General features: G+C 36.1%; 1 protein-coding gene across 15 annotated transcripts in view; it reads left to right on the forward strand.

Moving 5' to 3' along the window:
• Positions 1–3,008: 3,008 nt before the first annotated feature.
• Positions 3,009–19,295, forward strand: part of SGR2 (shoot gravitropism 2 (SGR2)) — a 34,494-nt gene continuing 18,207 nt past the window's right edge. For 8 of the 15 annotated variants that reach the window (XR_016043759.1, XR_016043757.1, XR_016043758.1 and 5 more), the window contains exons 1-14: positions 3,009–3,337; positions 5,118–5,218; positions 5,781–5,951; positions 9,155–9,310; positions 11,040–11,111; positions 11,197–11,349; positions 11,863–11,913; positions 12,084–12,254; positions 14,568–14,717; positions 15,561–15,626; positions 15,715–16,302; positions 17,848–17,941; positions 18,055–18,173; positions 18,376–18,448. Coding sequence is in view for 4 of the 15 variants with exons in the window: in XM_011622672.3 (XP_011620974.1) it covers positions 3,031–3,337; positions 5,118–5,218; positions 5,781–5,951; positions 9,155–9,310; positions 11,040–11,111; positions 11,197–11,349; positions 11,863–11,913; positions 12,084–12,254; positions 14,568–14,717; positions 15,561–15,626; positions 15,715–16,302; positions 17,848–17,941; positions 18,055–18,173; positions 18,376–18,448 (2,272 nt within the window). In the remaining 11 variants the exon portion in view is untranslated. Of the gene's footprint in view, positions 3,338–5,117; positions 5,219–5,780; positions 5,952–8,464; positions 8,556–9,154; positions 9,311–11,039; positions 11,112–11,196; positions 11,350–11,862; positions 11,914–12,083; positions 12,255–14,567; positions 14,718–15,560; positions 15,627–15,714; positions 16,303–17,847; positions 17,942–18,054; positions 18,174–18,375; positions 18,449–19,295 lie in introns of those variants that run through there. The other 7 variants (XR_016043761.1, XR_016043760.1, XR_016043754.1 and 4 more) reach the window with 2 other exon arrangements.

Below are 19,295 nucleotides of genomic sequence, written 5' to 3' on the forward strand. Positions count from 1 at the left end.
GATTATATGTGGAATGCCATCTATTTTATGTACATGGTGATTAGTTTCTTTTAGAGTAATTTTATAAGGTGAAGCCTTAGTTTCTGGTTTTTCTTCAGATTTTCCTTTTATTTGAATATTTGTTTCATGGGGATGAATGGATTCTAGTACTTCCTCTTGTGTAGTATGAAAAGTTTGATATGGGGTTTGGGCTGTGTTAAGACTAAATTTTGGGATTTTGATATTTTTCTCAATCAAGGTGCATTTTAACTATTCAAATAATTGTACATTTCTTTTTTGTTTTAATACCAATCGTTGTCTACAAACGATTGAAAAACTTACTACTATAATTGAAAATATGGCTAATAAGTCCCAAGAAAGGGTCGTGGATCATAAAAAATCTGAAGGAAAACAAGCTTTGTTGTTTAAACCCCATCCAACCATTAGTAAAGAACAATTTAATCTTCAAGGTACAAAGAAAAAAGATAACAATAAAGAGTTACTTGATGAACTAGTTAAAAGATTAGCCCAACTAAATATTAAAGAGAAGAGGGTAATTTCTGGGAATAGTTTTGATAAAGGAGCTATGGTTCTTCAAGAAGAACCTGTCTATAATAATGATCTAGAGAAAATGGAACAAGTTTTCAAAACATAAAGTATTGAAATAAACAAAATAGATTATGGAAAAAAATTTAGGCCTGTTTATCAAACAATAATATATTATCCTAGACCGACTCCTGTAGATCTCCAGTTTGAGAGAGATTTAATATATATATATATATATATATATATATATACATGAGAAAAGTTTATAAAAAGTTGCAACCTTAACATATAGAATCACAGATGCACATAAAAAATCTATCAAAAATGTTGTTTTAATGTTGAAAAAACCCTCTAATCGATCATATCAACATTGAGATACATGAATATGAAAAAAAAAGGTTTTTGAGTCTAAAAAATAGTGCATTTTGCAACACATTATTTAGACCATCCATTTTCAAGATTTTCATATTGATTTTAACCATTTTTAGAATTTAAAATTTTATAATTAGGTATGAAAATATATTTTAAAATAATACTAAGTATTTTTTACAACAAATTACATGTTATAATAAAATTTTAAGGTACGCCTTAATTGGATTGGTTAAGGTTGCAACCTTATAAAAACCACACCATATATATATATATATATATATATATATATATATATATATATGGAAAAGTCTTCCTAACGTCTATAGGCGAAAATGAATACTGATTACACCTACCCTCATCACCGTCCAAGTTTCATCGCACGTTCAAGATTGTCTGGTAGTGTTTTATTTTTCATTTTTTTTTTCTATAAATCTAAATGACCTAAAATTTGGAAGCATATACATCTTACTGAGGCACATCTAATAAAAATATAAAAAAAAGTATCCACGAAAATAATTGACCAAAATAACCCAAAAATTTTCGTGGATATTTTGGTCAATTTTTTCATATAAAATATTTTTTTTATATTTTTCAAAAATTCCCCTAATTTTGATGAATATACCCTCCAAATTTCAGATCATTTTGATCTATAGAAAAAAAAAAATGAAAAATGAAACACCACTGGACAATCGTGATTACATGATGAACTTTGGACGGTGATGGGGGTAGGTGGAAATCACTCTTCATTTTCGCCTATAAGCGTTGCCTAGTGAAATTACTCTTCATTTTCGCCTATAAGCGTTGCCTAGTGTTTTCATATATATATATATATATATATATATATATATATATATATATATATATATATATATATATATATATATATATATATATAGGTGTAGTTTTTATTAGGTTGCGACCTTAAACAATCCAATTAAGGCGCACCTCCAAATCGTATCATAACATGTAATTTTGGTGAAAAAGATTATTAGGACTATCTCAAAACCTATTTTCATATCTAATTATAAAATTTTAAATTAAAAAAATGGTTAAAATCGAGTAGATCTATAAACATATGAAAATCTTGAAAATGGATGGTCTAGATAATGTATTGCAAAATGCATTATTTTTTAGGCTGAAAGTCTTTTTTTTTGCCATATTCATGCATCTCGATGTCTAAGTTTTCAACTTTAAAACAACATTTTTCAATGGATTTTTGAGGTGCATCTGTAATTCTACATTTTAAGGTTGGAACTTTATATAAATTTTTTCATATATATATATATAAATTTTCAAACTTTTAAGAGACCTAATCAAGATCCTATGTATAGTTTTCAGATCCATATTGGATCCGAAACCCATGTATAGACTTTGGATCCAGTTTGGATGAACCACTTAACTAGATTTATACTACTGATCTCTTTAACTTGTTCTTGCTGTAACTTGTTTGTGCTCGAGACTTAATTGTCAAAAAAAAAGAAAAAAAAAAGAAAAGAAAAAAGAGAGACTCAGGTCGTGTCCAAGTCATTGAAACCTAACCTGAACCAGACCCACCCGGTCAATTGAGCCAGGGTTTAGAAATTTAAAAAAAAAACATTTGTTTTATACTTTTATTATATTATGTATATTTTGCTTAAACACCTGGACTAGGACAGGGTTCGGGTAACCCGCCAACGTGGCCGTTCGACATCACCATATCGCCACCCAACCCAACGCTGAGACCAGGGAATCGCAATACCACTGAAAATAAGGGGTTATTTTGGTCATTTGAATTTTAAAAATTTGGCTCCCTTCCCTTTGATTCTGGCACGACATCTCTGTTTCCACCGGCCATTCCACCGCCTACCTGTAAACGCAACGGCACCATGAAAAAGACTATGGTTTTCGAATTTAGGGTCTCAAAAAACGTCATTCGTCACAATTGGATCGTAGTTTTCCCCAATTCAAATATCATATGAACAAATCAAACAGGTTTTTTAATTATTCTGTGTTTCAGAAGATTTAGAACTGGGAACGGATCATTTTGAGTCTGGAACCTCTGAAAATGGTGGTGTCTGTCTAAAAGTTAATTAGGGTCGATGAGAATTAGGGTTTTTCGTTATACTGTGAATCGGTGGCAGTAAAGATTTGGAAATGGATAATTTGGAGCCTGGATGTGCTGAAAACAATGGCATTTCGGTTGATGAAAGGAGCAGGGCTTCTAATTCTAGGGTTTCTGGTGATGTGGGGGTTAGGGTTGCTGAAAATGAAACTGGCGGCGAGGCTCAGTTTGAAGAGACTTTTCCCGATGCTTTGAAGAACACGCCTTCGAATATTGCAAAGCTTGAAGATGTGATTGAGAACTGCAAGGCTCGGACGAAGTACCTCGCTCAGACAAGGAGCCCTTCTGATGGGGAGGACGTTAGATGGTACTTTTGCAAAGTTCCACTTTCCGAGAATGGTAAGTGTTGCTTTGTAGTTTGGAATGAATTTGGCTGAATTAGGTGTTATTTGAGTGCAGTTGTTGATGAGTTGGTTTTTTATTTTATTTTTACATAAATTGATTGATAGTAAAAATATTTATCTCAAGTTAAATGTGGATAACGAATTAAATTTGCTCTATTTTATTGAATTTAATTAAATTTGCTGTATTATTTGATTCATTGTTTTTCAACAATTGATCTTCTTCGAACGCTTCATTTGGTGAGAGATGGCTCCTATGGTTGAAATCCTTGTGTTTGTCTCCAAAATTGTACTCCATTTGTGTTGCTTGGAATTCAACAATTGTTTGCTTGAAATTCTCTAATAAGATGCCATCCTCTGAGCATATATTGGAGTTAATGAGAATCATGCCCATCTGGCCTTTGCTTAGACACCAGGAACTAGGAATTAACTACTTGTATGCTGCATGTATAAATATTATATGCTTGAATATATTACTATTATTATTTTGCTTAAGTGCAATGGTGTTGAAGGTTGACCTAGAATATTGTATGTTCATGCGCATGTGTACAAAGCATGCGCACATATCTTGGGTGGTTTGGATTTTTTTTTTTCTTTCTGAAGAACATTTTTCTCTGGTTCCATTTCGAACAAATGGTAAGAGGACTCTTACATGTTACTCAAAGTATTCCTAACAAGCTTGAGTGATGCCTATTTATTGATGTTTCCATTTCTATTTTTGCTTTGGTAGGCTACAAATATTCATTAAGAAACGAGGCAAATGGAAACACTGGGAGCAGCAAAATAAACTACAATGACTCGACCTCTTGAACCCAGACTGCAATGTAGAAGTACACGAGTTAGCCAGGCCATTTGCCATCGATTTCCCTTCCCTTTTCACGTTATGATACATTTACAACTTTACTTTTTCAAGTATACCTTAAGGAAAAGCTTTAATTTCTCAAGTCAAGGCAAAAAATCGTTGCAAAAATTCAGTCTAATTTATTGATACGAGCTCTTTGAAGACATACGATATTAAGCTGGCATGCTAGGAGCCTCCTAAAGTTATCAAGGATACCAAGCATATGTCCATCTGAGCCCATGAAGAATCAATCAACCCTTAAAGCTAGTAGATAGCCAGTCCCAATAGCTCATAAAACACGATGCAGTCTTTGCTCTAGCCATGATCCTGGATGGAGCCCATTTTCCTTTTGAAGAACTCTTCTTTAGTCCATCCAGGTGTTTCCCTTTTGAAGCCTGGAATGGCACCATATGGTCCTCAAACATGTCTGCCATCATTAGTCTTTGGTAGGGGTCTAACTAATCGCATCCCCTCTAATGTTTCCTTTGGTGGCTTTTAAAAATTATTTTATCCTTTTTCCTTTATGCCTTCCATCACCACAATAATTCACATATACAGTTTTAATTGACCACTTACCATTTTACAACAAGCTCCTATAGGGGTCAGTGCTAAATACAGGCCTAACAAGTCCAATAATTTATCTTCCATGTGAAGCAACAATGCAGAAGAGATAATCTACTATTTGTTCTGTATCCCGGTAATGACCACGCTCATTAGGAAATTGAATACCTATTTATGGCAAGTGACTCTAGTCTGAATGGTTAGTATTAGGAAGCCCAAAAATGATGGGGTTGATAGGGGGAATCTTTTGTTCCTGTATAAGTTGAAACATTTTTGCTTTTTGCCTAAATGAATTGCTGGAATAATTGCCTGCATATTATCTTTTCAAGATTGATTATTGTATGGTTTGGTTAACTTCTTTCTGAATTTTCTGCAGAGTTAGCAGCCTCGATTCCTCGAACAGAAATTGTGGGAAAGAGTGAATATTTCCGATTTAGTATGAGGGACTCTCTGGCATTAGAAGCTTCTTTCTTGCAGGTTATCACGTTTCACTTGCTTAGGAATTTTATTCACAACACAAGAGTGCTGATTTCACAATCGATTGCATTGGCATTTTGTGATCCTTACGTAGTTGAACATTTTGTTGCCTAGACTCTTACACTTAATGTACTTGTGGTATCATCGTTATGAGTTGTTTTTGTGCCTCGATCTGGATGTTTTTATCAGCATGCTACTTGGGTTGTTCAAGTTTACTTTGTAATAGGACCCAGCCAAAGCATCTTTAACATACTCCAGTGTTCAATACTCAGTTCAGCTTAATTAGAAACTTTTTGAATTTCATTATTGAGTTTCACACTTTCTTGAAAGTTGAAATTCACAATTCTTTGAATTTTAGGATTTGTTTTTGCAACTCCTTTTTTATTCTATAACTCCTTTTTTATTCTCTAGAAGTTTTTTTTTCTCTCTCTTGAATTCTTATTTAATAAGAAATGTTTTGGATGTGGACAACCCTTTTATCTTAGTTATAAGTGGAACTGTTTTAGATGTGGGCTCCCTTTATCTTAGATATGACTGGCACTTTTCTTGCTTACATACACAGAGGGAGGAAGAATTGCTTTCTGCCTGGTGGAAGGAGTATGCAGAATGTAGTGACGGTCCCTCTGGACCCGAATCAAATTCTGCTAAGACGTCAAGTACAACAACAGAAGGCCAAACTAATGCAGACGATGAAGAGAGGGTTGGTGTCCCTGTAAAAGGAGGGCTCTATGAGGTATATCTTCTCTCTAGGTGCTCGTACATGTGAAACTGCATCATCAAGCATTTTTAATCAAATGCTTTCTGGCTTGTTTCATTGTATGCAAATTCTTACTTCATATGATGTTGACATTTTATGCATTGTAAAATGGGGATGTTTCTCTATCTTTTTTTTTTCTTTTGAAACTGATTGTGAGAAACAGGAGAATTTCCTGCCATGGTTTTTGATACGAATATTGGTTCGGTGCATTGGATAGTGAATGTAACGAAACAGTGAATGTTCTATATATTGTACTTTTATTAAAGTAATGAAGCGGGTGTGAACCTTCTCATAAAATGAACTATAACATGCTCATATTATGAATATAATAGTTTTTAAACATTTAATGTGGTGAATGTTCTATATATTGTACTTTTATTAAAGTAATGAAGGGCGTGTGAACCTTCTCATAAAATGAGCTATAAAATGCTCATAATATGAAAGTAATGGTTTTTAAACATTTAATCTGTCTCTTGCTTTCTAATTATTCTTAGTTATGTGATGTTGCTACTTATTCCCATAGGCTTTTTGGCTCTAGCACACCAATTTAATAGTGCGCCTCCACAAATATAAGGGGAACACTTGGTAGTCTTGAACTTTCTATTGTCAATCTCAAATGTTTGACTATCCTCCTTTTGATGGGAGTTGTGATAGTTGTGTAAATTCCAAAGGATATAACAAATTATTTATGAAACATCTTTTACATGTGATGATTGGCTAAGGATATAGGTCATCGTTAGAAATAGAAGATAGCTTGCTTTAAAATATAGCAGTCAATGTTAGCTTGCAAAATATAGTTGTTGAATGTCATTAGTGAGGAGTTTATTGAGATATTCTAACTCAACATTTAGTAATTGTTGTGTTTGTTGTCATTGTTGTGTCATGAAATTGTGTAATGTGGGGATAGAGCTACTCAGTTGAAAGCCATGATGTAGACTGCTTCTCCTCCGTCGTACAATAAGTGGAGGTTGGGTTCCTTGCTCTGGAAGAACTAGGAGTTAGGCTGTAGTTTCATAGCTTTTTGGAGGTCTTTGCTTGTAGAATTCCCATTCTTTTGCGTAAAGTAAATATATCTGTATTAAGTAGTTGTTATGCTTCCACATGCTTGTCTGTCCTGCTTTTTATTATTTGACATAGTCCCATAAAGTATTTCATGCAAAGAGGGAATCAGTGCATCTGACCCTGTGTACATTGTTTTGAGGCTTCTCCTTGTTTGAAAGTTGTCAAGTTGGAGGTTTAGAATTTCATTTTGGATGAAATATTGATTGGTAGTAAGTGACAAAATGCTTGTTCTCAGCATGGTTTTCTCGAAAACAGAGCTCATCCAACGTTTATCTAAGACTCTGTGAGATGTTACGTATGTGGAAGAAGTAAAACTTACTAGCTATAACCTTCGCAATAGAATCACACTCCTGCCTAAGATCTCCAGGTTTGGTTGGATATTAGGAGCCCATGGGTGTTGCAGTTTGTCTCAATTTTGTGCAGTGTTTTAAAATGCGGGATGCGGCCCGATGCGTTGGGGGGGGCCCGATGCGGCAATGCTGCTCGATGCGGGTGGATCACCCCGATGCGGTCAATAGGTATAAAAAAATTCTAAAAAATCTAAAAAAATAGGTTAATGCATAGAAAAAAATATGGAGGTGATTTATGTGATAATAGGTTTCTTCATTAACTCCAAAAGTATCAACTGTCGAAGATTTTGTATCCACTATCCCCTAATAGAAACTAGAAACTTGAAGCTCACTTGATAAAACATTCAACAACTCACAAATTTGTAACCACAAACTTTAAAGTTACAAAATACAAACTAAAAGTCTATGAAGATTTAAGAGTTCAAAAGTCAAGACAAATCATCATCATTTCTCAAGTCTTGAAACCCTCAATTTGTTGTCAAAACTTCGCCAAGACTTTCTCAAATCAATACCCAAAAGAAACAAATCAACAACCAAAGATCAACCAAGATGAAAATCTAAGAATTTCACAAAAATAAATTTCTGCTACTCTTTTTTTTTTTGTGATTGATTTGATGAAATAAAGGCCACGAATGTGGCTGTTTTGGACTGTTTGTGGGGTTTAATACTCCCCCAAACCCTTCCCCCCTTTTTCGGGGCTCAAAAAGTTGAAAACACCCCTTCTCGAGGGTTTTTTTTCTTCTCATCACTCGCTGGCCGCATATGTGGGCTATGCAGGATGCGGCCACATATGCAGAGAGATGCGGCACATATGAATCTTTCCGCATATGCGGGCCATGCAGGATGAGGCCACATATGCATCTCTTCGCTTATGGGGGCGCATCTCTCCAAAGCGCATATGTCGCGATGCGGTGCCCAGCGCATAATGCATTAGGCGGTCGCATATGCGGTGGTACGGCTGCATTTTAAAACCATGATTTTGTGTTTTCTACCTGGTATGTAGCATATAGAATAAAATGGGTAGATATGCATGCACGCGTATGTATTTACTTGTGCAGGTGTGTGTTCTTTTTTTAGGGTGGGGTACAAATGTTAAAACTGGAGTAGATTTGGTACTTGCTGTGCTCCTAACCCGGTCAACTTGGTGAATCCCTTAAAGTCCAGAAAGGTAATTCCAGAAAGGTAATTGGAGCTGTTTGAGTCTTAACTGTGGATTGTAAAAAATACAGATGGAAATGAGGGTTTTGCAGGTTATTTGCCCCAGTTTATATCTGAAAGTATTGATGGAGAAAGTTAATTCTGAAAGTGCATTTTACATCTGAAAATATATTTTGAAGGATTTCTTTTGACAAGTCATTGATGAGGTTAAAATGCAATTGATTAAATCTACCCATTTACAGCTGATGACATACTACCAAGTGCACTTTTGAATTGTCATTCACGTTGCATTTTGTCCATTGTATAGACTGGTATGCCTCTAATATATCTCCATTTATAGCATATTATTGGAAGCCTGGATAAGTTTACATTGTCTTCTGGCTGAAGCTTTCATTGAGAGTTGTTTTTGAGGTGCATGTCATTCACTTTATACATATCATTTAGGGTTAGGATTCATGCTAAGCTTACATATTATTTAGGGTTACGGGTTAAAATTCATACTAAGAGTGGAATCAGTGTATCAGGTAATTGTTTTACTCTTGCAAATGTCAAGCTAATGCATGAAAGTTCTTTACTTTAACTGTGTACTTAACTTATAGATTACTGCAGGTGGATTTGGTTAAACGGCACTGTTTCCCAGTTTATTGGCATGGAGAAAATCGGCGTGTCTTAAGAGGTCATTGGTTTGCTCGTAAAGTGGGTCTAGAATGGTTGCCTTTGCGTGAAGATGTTGCTGAGCAGTTGGAATTTGCTTACAGGTGTCAGGTATTGGAAGGAATGGACATGCATTTATGAAGGCTCTATCCTACAACATTGTTCACATGCATACACACTGACAAACATAGATTTCTTTGCTATATTTTTTTTACTATTGTTTATTGTAGCTTTTTTTCCCCCATAACTGCTATTATCATTAGTTCTATCTCTCTTCTTTTAAATCTTTATGGGAGATGATCTTTCAAAAAGAAAAAAATAGAAAGAAAAAGAAAGGAAAATATGATATCTTCCTTTAATGTTGTGCTCATCCCTCTGAAAGGCAGGTCTGATGAGTTCTTCAGATTGTTTTCTTGTCATTTATTCTGAGTTTTATATTGTGAAAATACGTTACATGAGCTAGGTAAGCTCTGTATATTATTTTTTCGTGAATGATGTTTCTTTATAAGCCTAGACTGTCACCCACCTCTATCACAGCTTCTTGGGTCTCAGTGTTGTGGTATGTCTGTTGATTATTTTTAAGGGGATGAAAGAGAAGGGGAGGAGGAGGTTGGAGTGCAGGGGATTTTGGAGGTTCTAGGTTTTGGGTGGAGCCTGAGGGATGAGACATTTTTATGCTGGATGGTCTCTTGGGGAGTTTGAGGGTGTGCTTGTTTCTACTGGGGCGATGAATAGGAGAGAAATTCTCCTGGTGTTCTTTTCTCAATGATTTCTATGGTGCTCCCTGTCCTACCATTTCCTTGACAACATTGGTTTGGAGATTCCCTTAACTTTGGAGGTTGGCAGCATTTTGCTAGCTGTTAGTGACCTAATCCTCATTGGCAGCCATCTTTAGAATAGGGGCTTTCAGTTTCTGGATTTCTGAATAGTGTGCATGGGTTGCGGAAGGTAGAATACCTTTTGTCATAGTGATTTTTCCAACCAGCCTTATGAATTAGGGAGTACTTCTTGAGTCATATCTGGACTGTTTGTGTTACATGAGTCTCTTGTCAATTTGTTAAGTTTGTGGATGGGATGCTATTTTTTGAAGAGTTGTGACCAACTATGGAGCTCTAACCTGAGACTCTTACTGTTTTGTGATGTTTGCGAATGGCTGGCCATGATTATAGAGGTGTTACTTTGTTTGTGGACTTTTTAGGGGAGTGGAAAGAGAGAACCTATGCAATTGATATGGTTAATGCTTTACCCAAAAAAAACCTAAATGTTGAGGAGGGAAGTGTTGATTGTGCAAATTAAGATGACTTTAATCTCTTGGATACTGTTTGATGAGATGTTTAGAGGGGTAAAGGTAGTGGACTTCTGAAAGAGCATTGAACTGGAGTGTTAAGTGCTGTTGAGTCGTATTTGGATGTATTATGAGCTTGTAATCTGACTTGTCTTTTTCCTTCTTATTGGGCCTTTTGTCCCTTTAGCCCATTTAATCTTACTCATTTATCCAGTATGTTAGACAGTCCAACTGTTTCCAAGTGAATTTTTCTGGGTTTTATGTAGTGTTAAAAGCCTCCTCATGTTACTTGGCCCTGTGCATCTCCAATATGATCTTGTTATGTTTTTTTCTCATCCTGCATATGATGTATGGATTTGCCACGACCAGGTTGTTGAACTGCAATCTCCTTGCTTTATTTTCATCACTCGTGCATTATTGCTGCTTCTCACTTTTTGCATTTGTTGTATTTAATTTTTGTTCAACATCTAATGTAGATTTGGGATAACGCATAAAACTTTGATCTCAGATTGATTGACAAGAGATTTACTAGCTAGCAATCAATAACTGTTGTAGGTTTGGCATCGCCGTACCTTTCAACCTTCAGGTCAGTTTGCTGCTCGTGTTGATCTTCAAGGGATGGTCCAGGTCTGTTTATAGCTTGTAACAATGAAGACTAGGTTAATTAGTTGGTTCGAATTTTCTGTACTCACTTTCTCTTTGGTCCATTCAGGGATTGCATGCTCTCTTCACAGGTGAAGATGATACTTGGGAGGCTTGGTTGGGCATTGATACCTCTGGTTTGTCTAGTGTTATTGGTTTTGGAGGAAATGGAATAAAACTAAGACGTGGGTTTGCTCCCTCTGGATCTTTGAAACCAACCCAGGTTGATCTCTCATTTTGTAACTGACCCAGCTTTCAAATTCCATTTCTTAAATTCCTTGAGTTCACTGGTTACAATTCTTCATTTGTGGCTTGTCCTGCCTATTCTATATTCTCTTGTTTGTTGAGATTATGCCTTTCTTGGGATAAGTGTCAGCATGCTTGTTGTGCACAAATAGCTGTTTAACTTGATATTCAGCTTTTGTCAGCATGCTTGTTTGTCCAAAAATAGCTGTTTAACTTGATATTCAGCTTTTGAACATAGAAATTTGTGGTTTAGAGGCATAATCTTTTTTAAATTAAGGGCATATAGAGAAGGCATGCTTCATAGTTTTCTTTTGTTAAGTCATGAACATGGTTGCTAGATGCCGTGTTTTCTTCTTTCAAGTACTTGTTTTCCTTTGAGCATTTCGTACAGATAGCCATAAAATATAGCTCAATATGTTGGAAATTGAAATGCTCCTATGTTAGATAACTTAAATCTATAACTCATCGATTTTAACAATGGGCTTTGTAGGATGAGTTGCGGCAGCGGAAAGAGGAGGAGATGGATGATTACTGTTCTCAGGTTAATAATCCTCCCATCATTTCGCTTTAGTAAACAGGACCTGACATCTCTAATGTATAAGGGCTTCAGGCCTGTTATGTTTTGTAATTTTTTGTGTCATGTATAAGATTATATCTGTGTATTTACTCTGAAATAAAATGCTTTCTCAGTGTTCCATGCAATCTTTACAGGTCCCAGTTCGTCATTTAGTCTTTATGGTTCATGGTATTGGTCAGAGATTGGAGAAAGCTAATTTGGTAGATGATGTTGCCACTTACCGGCATATCACAGCTAGTCTTGCTGAGCGCCATTTAACTTCATATCAACGCAACAAGCAAAGAGTTCTTTTTATTCCATGCCAGGTATGTGGACACAGGTTTTCTTGCTTTATTCGGTGAATGTTTAATTTTTGTACTATCTTATAAAGCGTGGTATATTTGTTCCTCCATCAAACTCTCTTCATAATGCCTCTTTTCTAGATGGCAATAATAAGATTACAGCATAGATTTTTACTTGTTTTATCAATTATCTATTTCCTTTATTAGACGATAATTTAAGAAGAAAAACTTTTCTATTAAAGAGTTACTATATTAGTTCAAAGAAAAACTTTTCTATTAAAGAGTTACTATATTAGTTCAAATAAAAACTTTTCTATTAAAGAGTTACTATATTAGTTCTTAGTTATCTCTTTCTTTAATTAAGAAGAAAAATTAAAAGAGAAAATGGTCATCCTTGTTCCTTAGCTGAGCATCATCATGTCTTCTTCCTTTCTAAATATTTTAATTGGTCCAGAGTTTATTAAACCTCCCCCTCTATTAAACCTCCCCCTCAGGGCTGGCAATGGACCCGGACCCGAAGATTTTTGGGTACGGGTACGGGTACGAGTAGTGGTGGACTCGCCCTGACCCGGGACTTGAAGTTTCCCAGTGTTTTAGAAAACCATCCTTCATTTTATAGTAAACCCCCCCTCATATTACCTTTCCAAATCTTTGGATGTGGGACTAAAGGTTTATTTCAACCCACATAGCAACCACAATTTTCTCTCTCTCTCTCTAACCCCTCCCACCTACGACCCAAAGGAATATGTAGAAAAAAGCCAACTAGCCAATAACCAATAAAAATAATCTTTTTAAGCATGGGAAGGGAGAGGCAGGCCCTGACCAAAAAGTGTGCTCCAAGATCCACGTGTACGGTTGTGATCAGGCATGCAGGCACTTCCCACATGCAAAAGTGGACCTTTCCCAAAAAGTAAGTATTAAGTATAATGGGAGTGGGCAAAAAGTGGACCTTTTCCGCAAAGTATAAAGTGTAAGGAGAGAGAGAGGCTGTTGTCTATTAACATTAGTCCCACATCGATGGGAATTAAAAAAATAAGTAGGTTGAGATCTATAAAAGCAGAGGCATGAGGGTGCTTGAGGCAATGACGTGGCCTATTTTCAAACTTTTTTATTGGCAAGCGTCGGGTACGGGTCCGGGTCGGGTGGGTCCACATAGGCTATCCCGGGTATGGGTACGGGTCCAGCTGGACCCGACCCATACCTGACCCGTTGCTACCCCTATTCCCCCTCTCTCATTAGTTGTCAGAGTGCCATGCATGGGGAGTGGCTTAGTTTGTTCTAAAATGACTATTCTATTCTCCAAGCTGGATTATCATACATGGTACATTGTGAAGATAGTTTAACAAGTAACATACTGTTCTTATCGTTTGTGGTGTGTCATGGGATTGTTCCTATTTTGTATAATTATTGCGTTATGGAGTTGAAGAAGTTGATTTTTAGCGGTCAAGATGTCATTTGTGGTCCAGGATTAACCTTACTGCTGTTGGAATTTATGCCTAGCTCCTTGCGTTTGCCTGGACAAATGATTTCTAAACTCAAACATAAATGAGTATGCAATTTAGCAAATACTAGTGAGATGATCCCCTGAAAATCCATTGATAAATGTGCTTTTGACAGAATGATGGCCTTTAAGAAGGACTTTGTGCCACTGCCAAGCTCTGATCTATATTTTTAAAAAGAAAATGGACCAGATATGCAAGATTCTGGCAGCCAGGGATCTTATTTCTCATAATCAGTTTTCTAGAACAAAAAGCTTCATAAAATCTCACCATATTACACAGTATGAGTGAATATATCAAACTGTGCATTTATCACAGCCTCCTCTGGGATGTTAAAATGGTTATATGATCCTTATTTTACTTCTTATAAGATTTACAGTACATTCTATCTCTATGGACTTCTGGCTGCAGTTATGGCTCCTCTTTCATTCTCATATGCTACAAAAAAGGATGATTCCTGTGGACCGTTACCATTCTGAAGTTTCCACTAGTCTGCCTATGTCCTTGGCATGCTTGCTTCTGATTTTCACATAGATATGCTTAGCTATCTTGACATGGCTCTTAGTGGGTTCCTTTTAATGATGTTTTTCTTTTAAATAATTTGCGATTTTTCTTCCCAACTTTATTTCCTGAAGCTTTCTGACAGGAGAAGCACAAACTATTAGTTATTTTGATTATTGATTATGCATCTTACGTTCATTCATTGTGCACGAGTCATTTTAAAGTCTGGTGCCCTTCTTTACTTTATTAATTTATCGATGTTCATGTATGAAATCATCTTGATTTGTGAGGCAGGTTTTTATATTTTATATTCTTAGGAAGTTCATTTGCTTTGTAGTGGAGGAGGGTTTTAAAGCTAGGCGGTGAAGCAGCTGTCGAGAAAATCACATTGGAAGGGGTCCGGGGTTTGCGTATAATGTTAAGTGCCACTGTTCATGATGTCCTATATTACATGAGTCCCATCTATTGCCAGGACATCATAAATTCGGTACGGTTCATTCCTAATCTTTTTAATTATTTGCTGTTTTGTTTTTTCAGTTTCAGTGAATTCTTCCTCTGTACAACATCATTATTCTGTTTTTCATTCGAGAATAAATTCGGTACAGTTCATCCCCTATAAATTTGTTGTTATATGTTGTTTTGTTTTTTCGGTTTCATTCAATTCTTTCGCTGTACAACTTCAATTATTCTGTTTTCGTTTGTCATCCATTTGTATCTGAAGATGAAATTGACAGGCTGGTATAACAAAGTACTTCTAGTCCAATGAATTTATGTCCTAACTCATGCTGACTCAACTTTGTCGAGAAAGATGGTAATAAAATGAACGTGTAGTAGACTGAGCATGGGGGAGATCGACACTGAATGGCTGACCAAGTTGTTCAACAAGGTGTTGAGAACAAAGAAAATATCAGACAAATAGAGAAAAAGTACTGTGGTACCCATTTATAAGAACAAAGGAGACATATGGAATTGTGTGAACTATTGAGGGAGGAATGTGTGGAAGAATCGTTGAAAAAATTTAAAGATGGCATATATGAGACAATCTAACAAGTTGGATGGTTATTTTGCAATATGATCAAACCAAGTTGGCAAATTTGACATAGACAGAAAGGAAGGTGGCATAATTGGGGTTTTCCCATTTTAACATTCTAAACTCCTGTATAACTCGATGTCTGGGATATGTGCAGCTTGTCATGTGAATTTTATTTGTTTTACTCTGAACTATGAGGACTTCCATCAATTCTTTTCATATGATTGGTGTCCTCTTGGTTGCTCTTTGCATCGTCTCTAAGTTTCCTGTTTGCTGATAACAATGTTTCTTTCTTTGTAGGTCTCTAACCAATTAAACAGATTATATTCAAAGTTTATTAAGCGGAATCCAGGTTATGACGGGAAGGTATTTATTTAAAATGCCTGTTCGTTTCTTTGCTTCAAAAATTCCGATTTATTTATGAACATGTGTTAATATTCTCAAATTTGTGCAGGTTTCAATTTACGGCCATTCATTGGGTAGTGTTCTCTCCTATGATATTCTTTGCCATCAAGAGAGTTTGTCCTCCCCATTTCCAATGGAGTATATTTCCAATGCGTCAGTAGAAAATGAAGGCTTACCAGCTGATGCTTCTAATCAAGCAGCTCAATTCAGTAACATGTTAAATTTAGATGAAACAACTGGCATAGGAAATGATGGAAGGTTGTCGGAGACGATAGATTCTGCAAATAGGGAGGATAATCCTAGTTCACTCCCAGAATCCTTTGTTAACCTTGAGGGGGATTCGACTTTGTTTTCTGCTCATTCAGAGTCTTCTCTGACATTAGATGTAGGATCAGGTTTGCCTGGGTCTTGTGGATCACATCCTGAAATAGAAGAGAATTTTCATGTTTCTAGGCAACAGACTCTGGATACAGAGCAACAGAATGTTGCGTCCTTGTTGGAGGAAGACACCCTAGAGAATGTAGAGGGTATGGGTGATATGAGCGATCGATCGGCCAAAGTTCTGTGCACAAAGTTGGTTGATAGACCTGAGGACAATGGTGATAAGGACAAATTAATGGCCATGTTGAAAGATGAGGTAATTAATGACCTATAACTACCTGTATTGCCATGAAAACTGAGCTACCTTCCTAGTTGTATTTTCTGAGTGCAATTTTGTCCATGCGGGTCTTATTTTTGGAATTTTCTACACATGCATTTTAGAACGCCATCCTTTTAGTAAAAAGTATATGTGTTTGATTGAGACATAGTTGTTGTTTGATTGAGACATAGTTGTTGGAGGAGGGAGCGGGAGCGGGATCTGTTTGGGGAATGCTGAACTGCCACAGGGTGAAAGCTCCCTGGGGTTGGGATTGGCATCCGTACGTTCAACAAGTTGAGGAGCTAGATTCTAGGATACCTGGAAGTGAGATCCCATGTCATTGTGCTCGAGGTTTTGACTTGGAGGGATCTAAGCTCAACTATACATAAAATTAATAGTATATGATAATCGGGCCAACGCCTGTCTGATCCATTATATACAGCTTAGCTTATCACCAATGCCATAGTTATAATACTTCAATTTAGTGCAATAATGCAATTTAACAATATCATAAATTAACTTACTATGATATTAAGCTGTAATTTTTTAATATCATAATTCTAGTATACTACAATGTGATAGGCAACTCAAATTTAACATATTCTAAAGAAATAAATCTATAATACCAAGGAGAGGAGCAGTGTTGTAATTAATAGTATAGCTCATCTCCTTGGAGGGATACTACAAGCATGTTGACGGAGATCCTGTTTATTGGGAGCGAGATGTCTATTTCTTTAAACCCAACGCCCTCTAAGATCCCTTAGAGGAACTGTGTGATCAAGTTTCTAAGGTGCAACTGTGGACTTATCCCTAAGGTTCCTACAAACATTGATTGAGATATTGGCACCGCTTCACAAGAACCTGGACATGGTGAAGAGTGTAAATGGTGAAAAACAAAACATTTGTTAGGCTAGAAAACAAAATTTAGGGAGATAATAAACACGTTCGTATTGTGGTAAAATATCCCATAAAGCTCAGCTGCATTCATTCATCAGTGGTTTTCTTTTTACTAAATCAATGTACCTTTCCTACTATATTTGTGTACAGTCGTGTGTTTGGGTTAGAGTTGTAGGGTTTGTTGTATGCCTATGGTCTTGGTTTTTATTTTGATATAACTAATTTGGAAACTTGATCAGATGCCATAAGTGATTTACTATGTCACAAGAAGGTATAGCTGCCAATAGATTATGCAAAAATACTACGATAGGACCTTAGAAACTGGAAGAAGTTTTTGAAGTTGGACATTGACGAAGTCCAATTCCATAGATTCATGGTATATAAGAGTTCAGTTTTCATGAACTTTTACTTTTTACGCACATGAACTTACCAAACCAAGGGGTGGGATTTCGTTTTGGGGTTTATGCTTTTGTATTCGGCAAGTCATACATAGTTCTAAGGTGTCCATGCTGATGCTGGTGATTTGCAGAATGATCTCTATATCTATATCTTGGTCTTTGTTTTGTCAGATTCTACTCTTTGAATAGGAAGAAGAAACTCAAGAATTGATTGATTTGATTGTTGACCTGCTTGCCATACATGCAGGTGGAGTCCCTCAAAGCTCTTGTGGTGAAACTACAATCAAGAGAGAGAAATTTACTTTGTACTGGAGAAGCTAAAAGTTCAGATTGCCTTCAAGGTGAGAAGAGTCCTTGCATTGTTGATACTTCTTATAGTAATGAAAATGCCTTAGTTTGCAGAAGTGGATTGTTTTATTTGGACTTTTATTATAAAGTGGGCCTTACATAACAGGAGATAAACTGGAAAATGTAGCCCCAGAAGTTACACCATTGGATCAGAAGAGTCCAGATCTAATTGATTCTAGAAAGAGTTGCACTCCTTATATCAAGTACACAAAACTGGAGTTTAAGGTATTCACTTGTGCATGGTGTTTCCATTCCCTTGCACCTTGCTGCAGGGCTCTGGGATGATTTTGTATTGTTTAGGATATTTAATCCTTCCCTTTCAGTTTTCAACCATATCAATTTTTTTTCTTGACAGTCAAGCCATTTTGTCCTTTCTATTGCTACTATCCGCTGCAGATATTCCCCTAACACGTGCCTTGTCTAGCAGGTTGACACGTTCTTTGCTGTTGGATCACCTCTTGGTGTGTTTCTTGCTCTCCGCAATATTCGGATCGGGATGGGTTAGTGATTGTGAAACTTTGCTCTAGACAATCAATAAAATTTTCCCATGCTTGACCAGTATATGTTCATGCATGACCAGTACCTTGGTTTTTATCCTTTCCATCCGGTACTGTTCCATATCAAAATACCAGGAAATTGAAATTTGGGTTGGACTTGCCCCCGAGCAAAATTACCTTGGCTCATTCGAAATTTGTGGGTTTCTTCCCTTCTCTTTCTTTTGCACCTCCTTTTTCTCTTCTTCTGCATTCAGAATTCCATAAACGTGTGCGCGTACAAGCATTATGAATGTATGTGTCCATTCACATGTGTCCTTGCATGCCTATAGGCACAGCGTGCACATGTATTTTGGTACACTCAAGTTCACATGTATAAATTACTTACCCAAAAGAAAAAGTTCACATTTATAATTATGCAATGTATGGATGCATAGTTCGGTGTCTTATTTCTCTCTCTTCTTATCTATGTTACTATATATGTATATATGTATGTTACTATGTATGTATATATGTACTTATGTATCTAGTGTGTTACTATTTTATGAGTCCTTATATTTATTTTTTGAAAAATAAATTTCTTTTATAATTTGGTATTCGAATAGTACGTAATGGTAACGATAAATTGCTTTTATTGTTAATGTTTGGGATTTTGGACCTGAAATGGTTATGCTTTATCTTTAAATTCTTCTTTACATCCAACTATCTGGCAATTCATATCACACGTCCTATTTACTTGAAACTCAGTTTTGACTTCCCTTTTTCCAAGTAAGTACATGCCTAGTTCATAGAAGTGAACGCTTGACACCTTTTTCGCAGTTGCAGTGGCATATTAGTAGTAAAATTTGTGGAT

The sequence above is a fragment of the Amborella trichopoda genome, chromosome 11 (genome assembly GCF_054954075.1).
Source record: "Amborella trichopoda isolate Santa Cruz 75 chromosome 11, AtrichopodaSantaCruz75HAP2 v2.0, whole genome shotgun sequence".
NCBI lineage: Eukaryota > Viridiplantae > Streptophyta > Magnoliopsida > Amborellales > Amborellaceae > Amborella > Amborella trichopoda.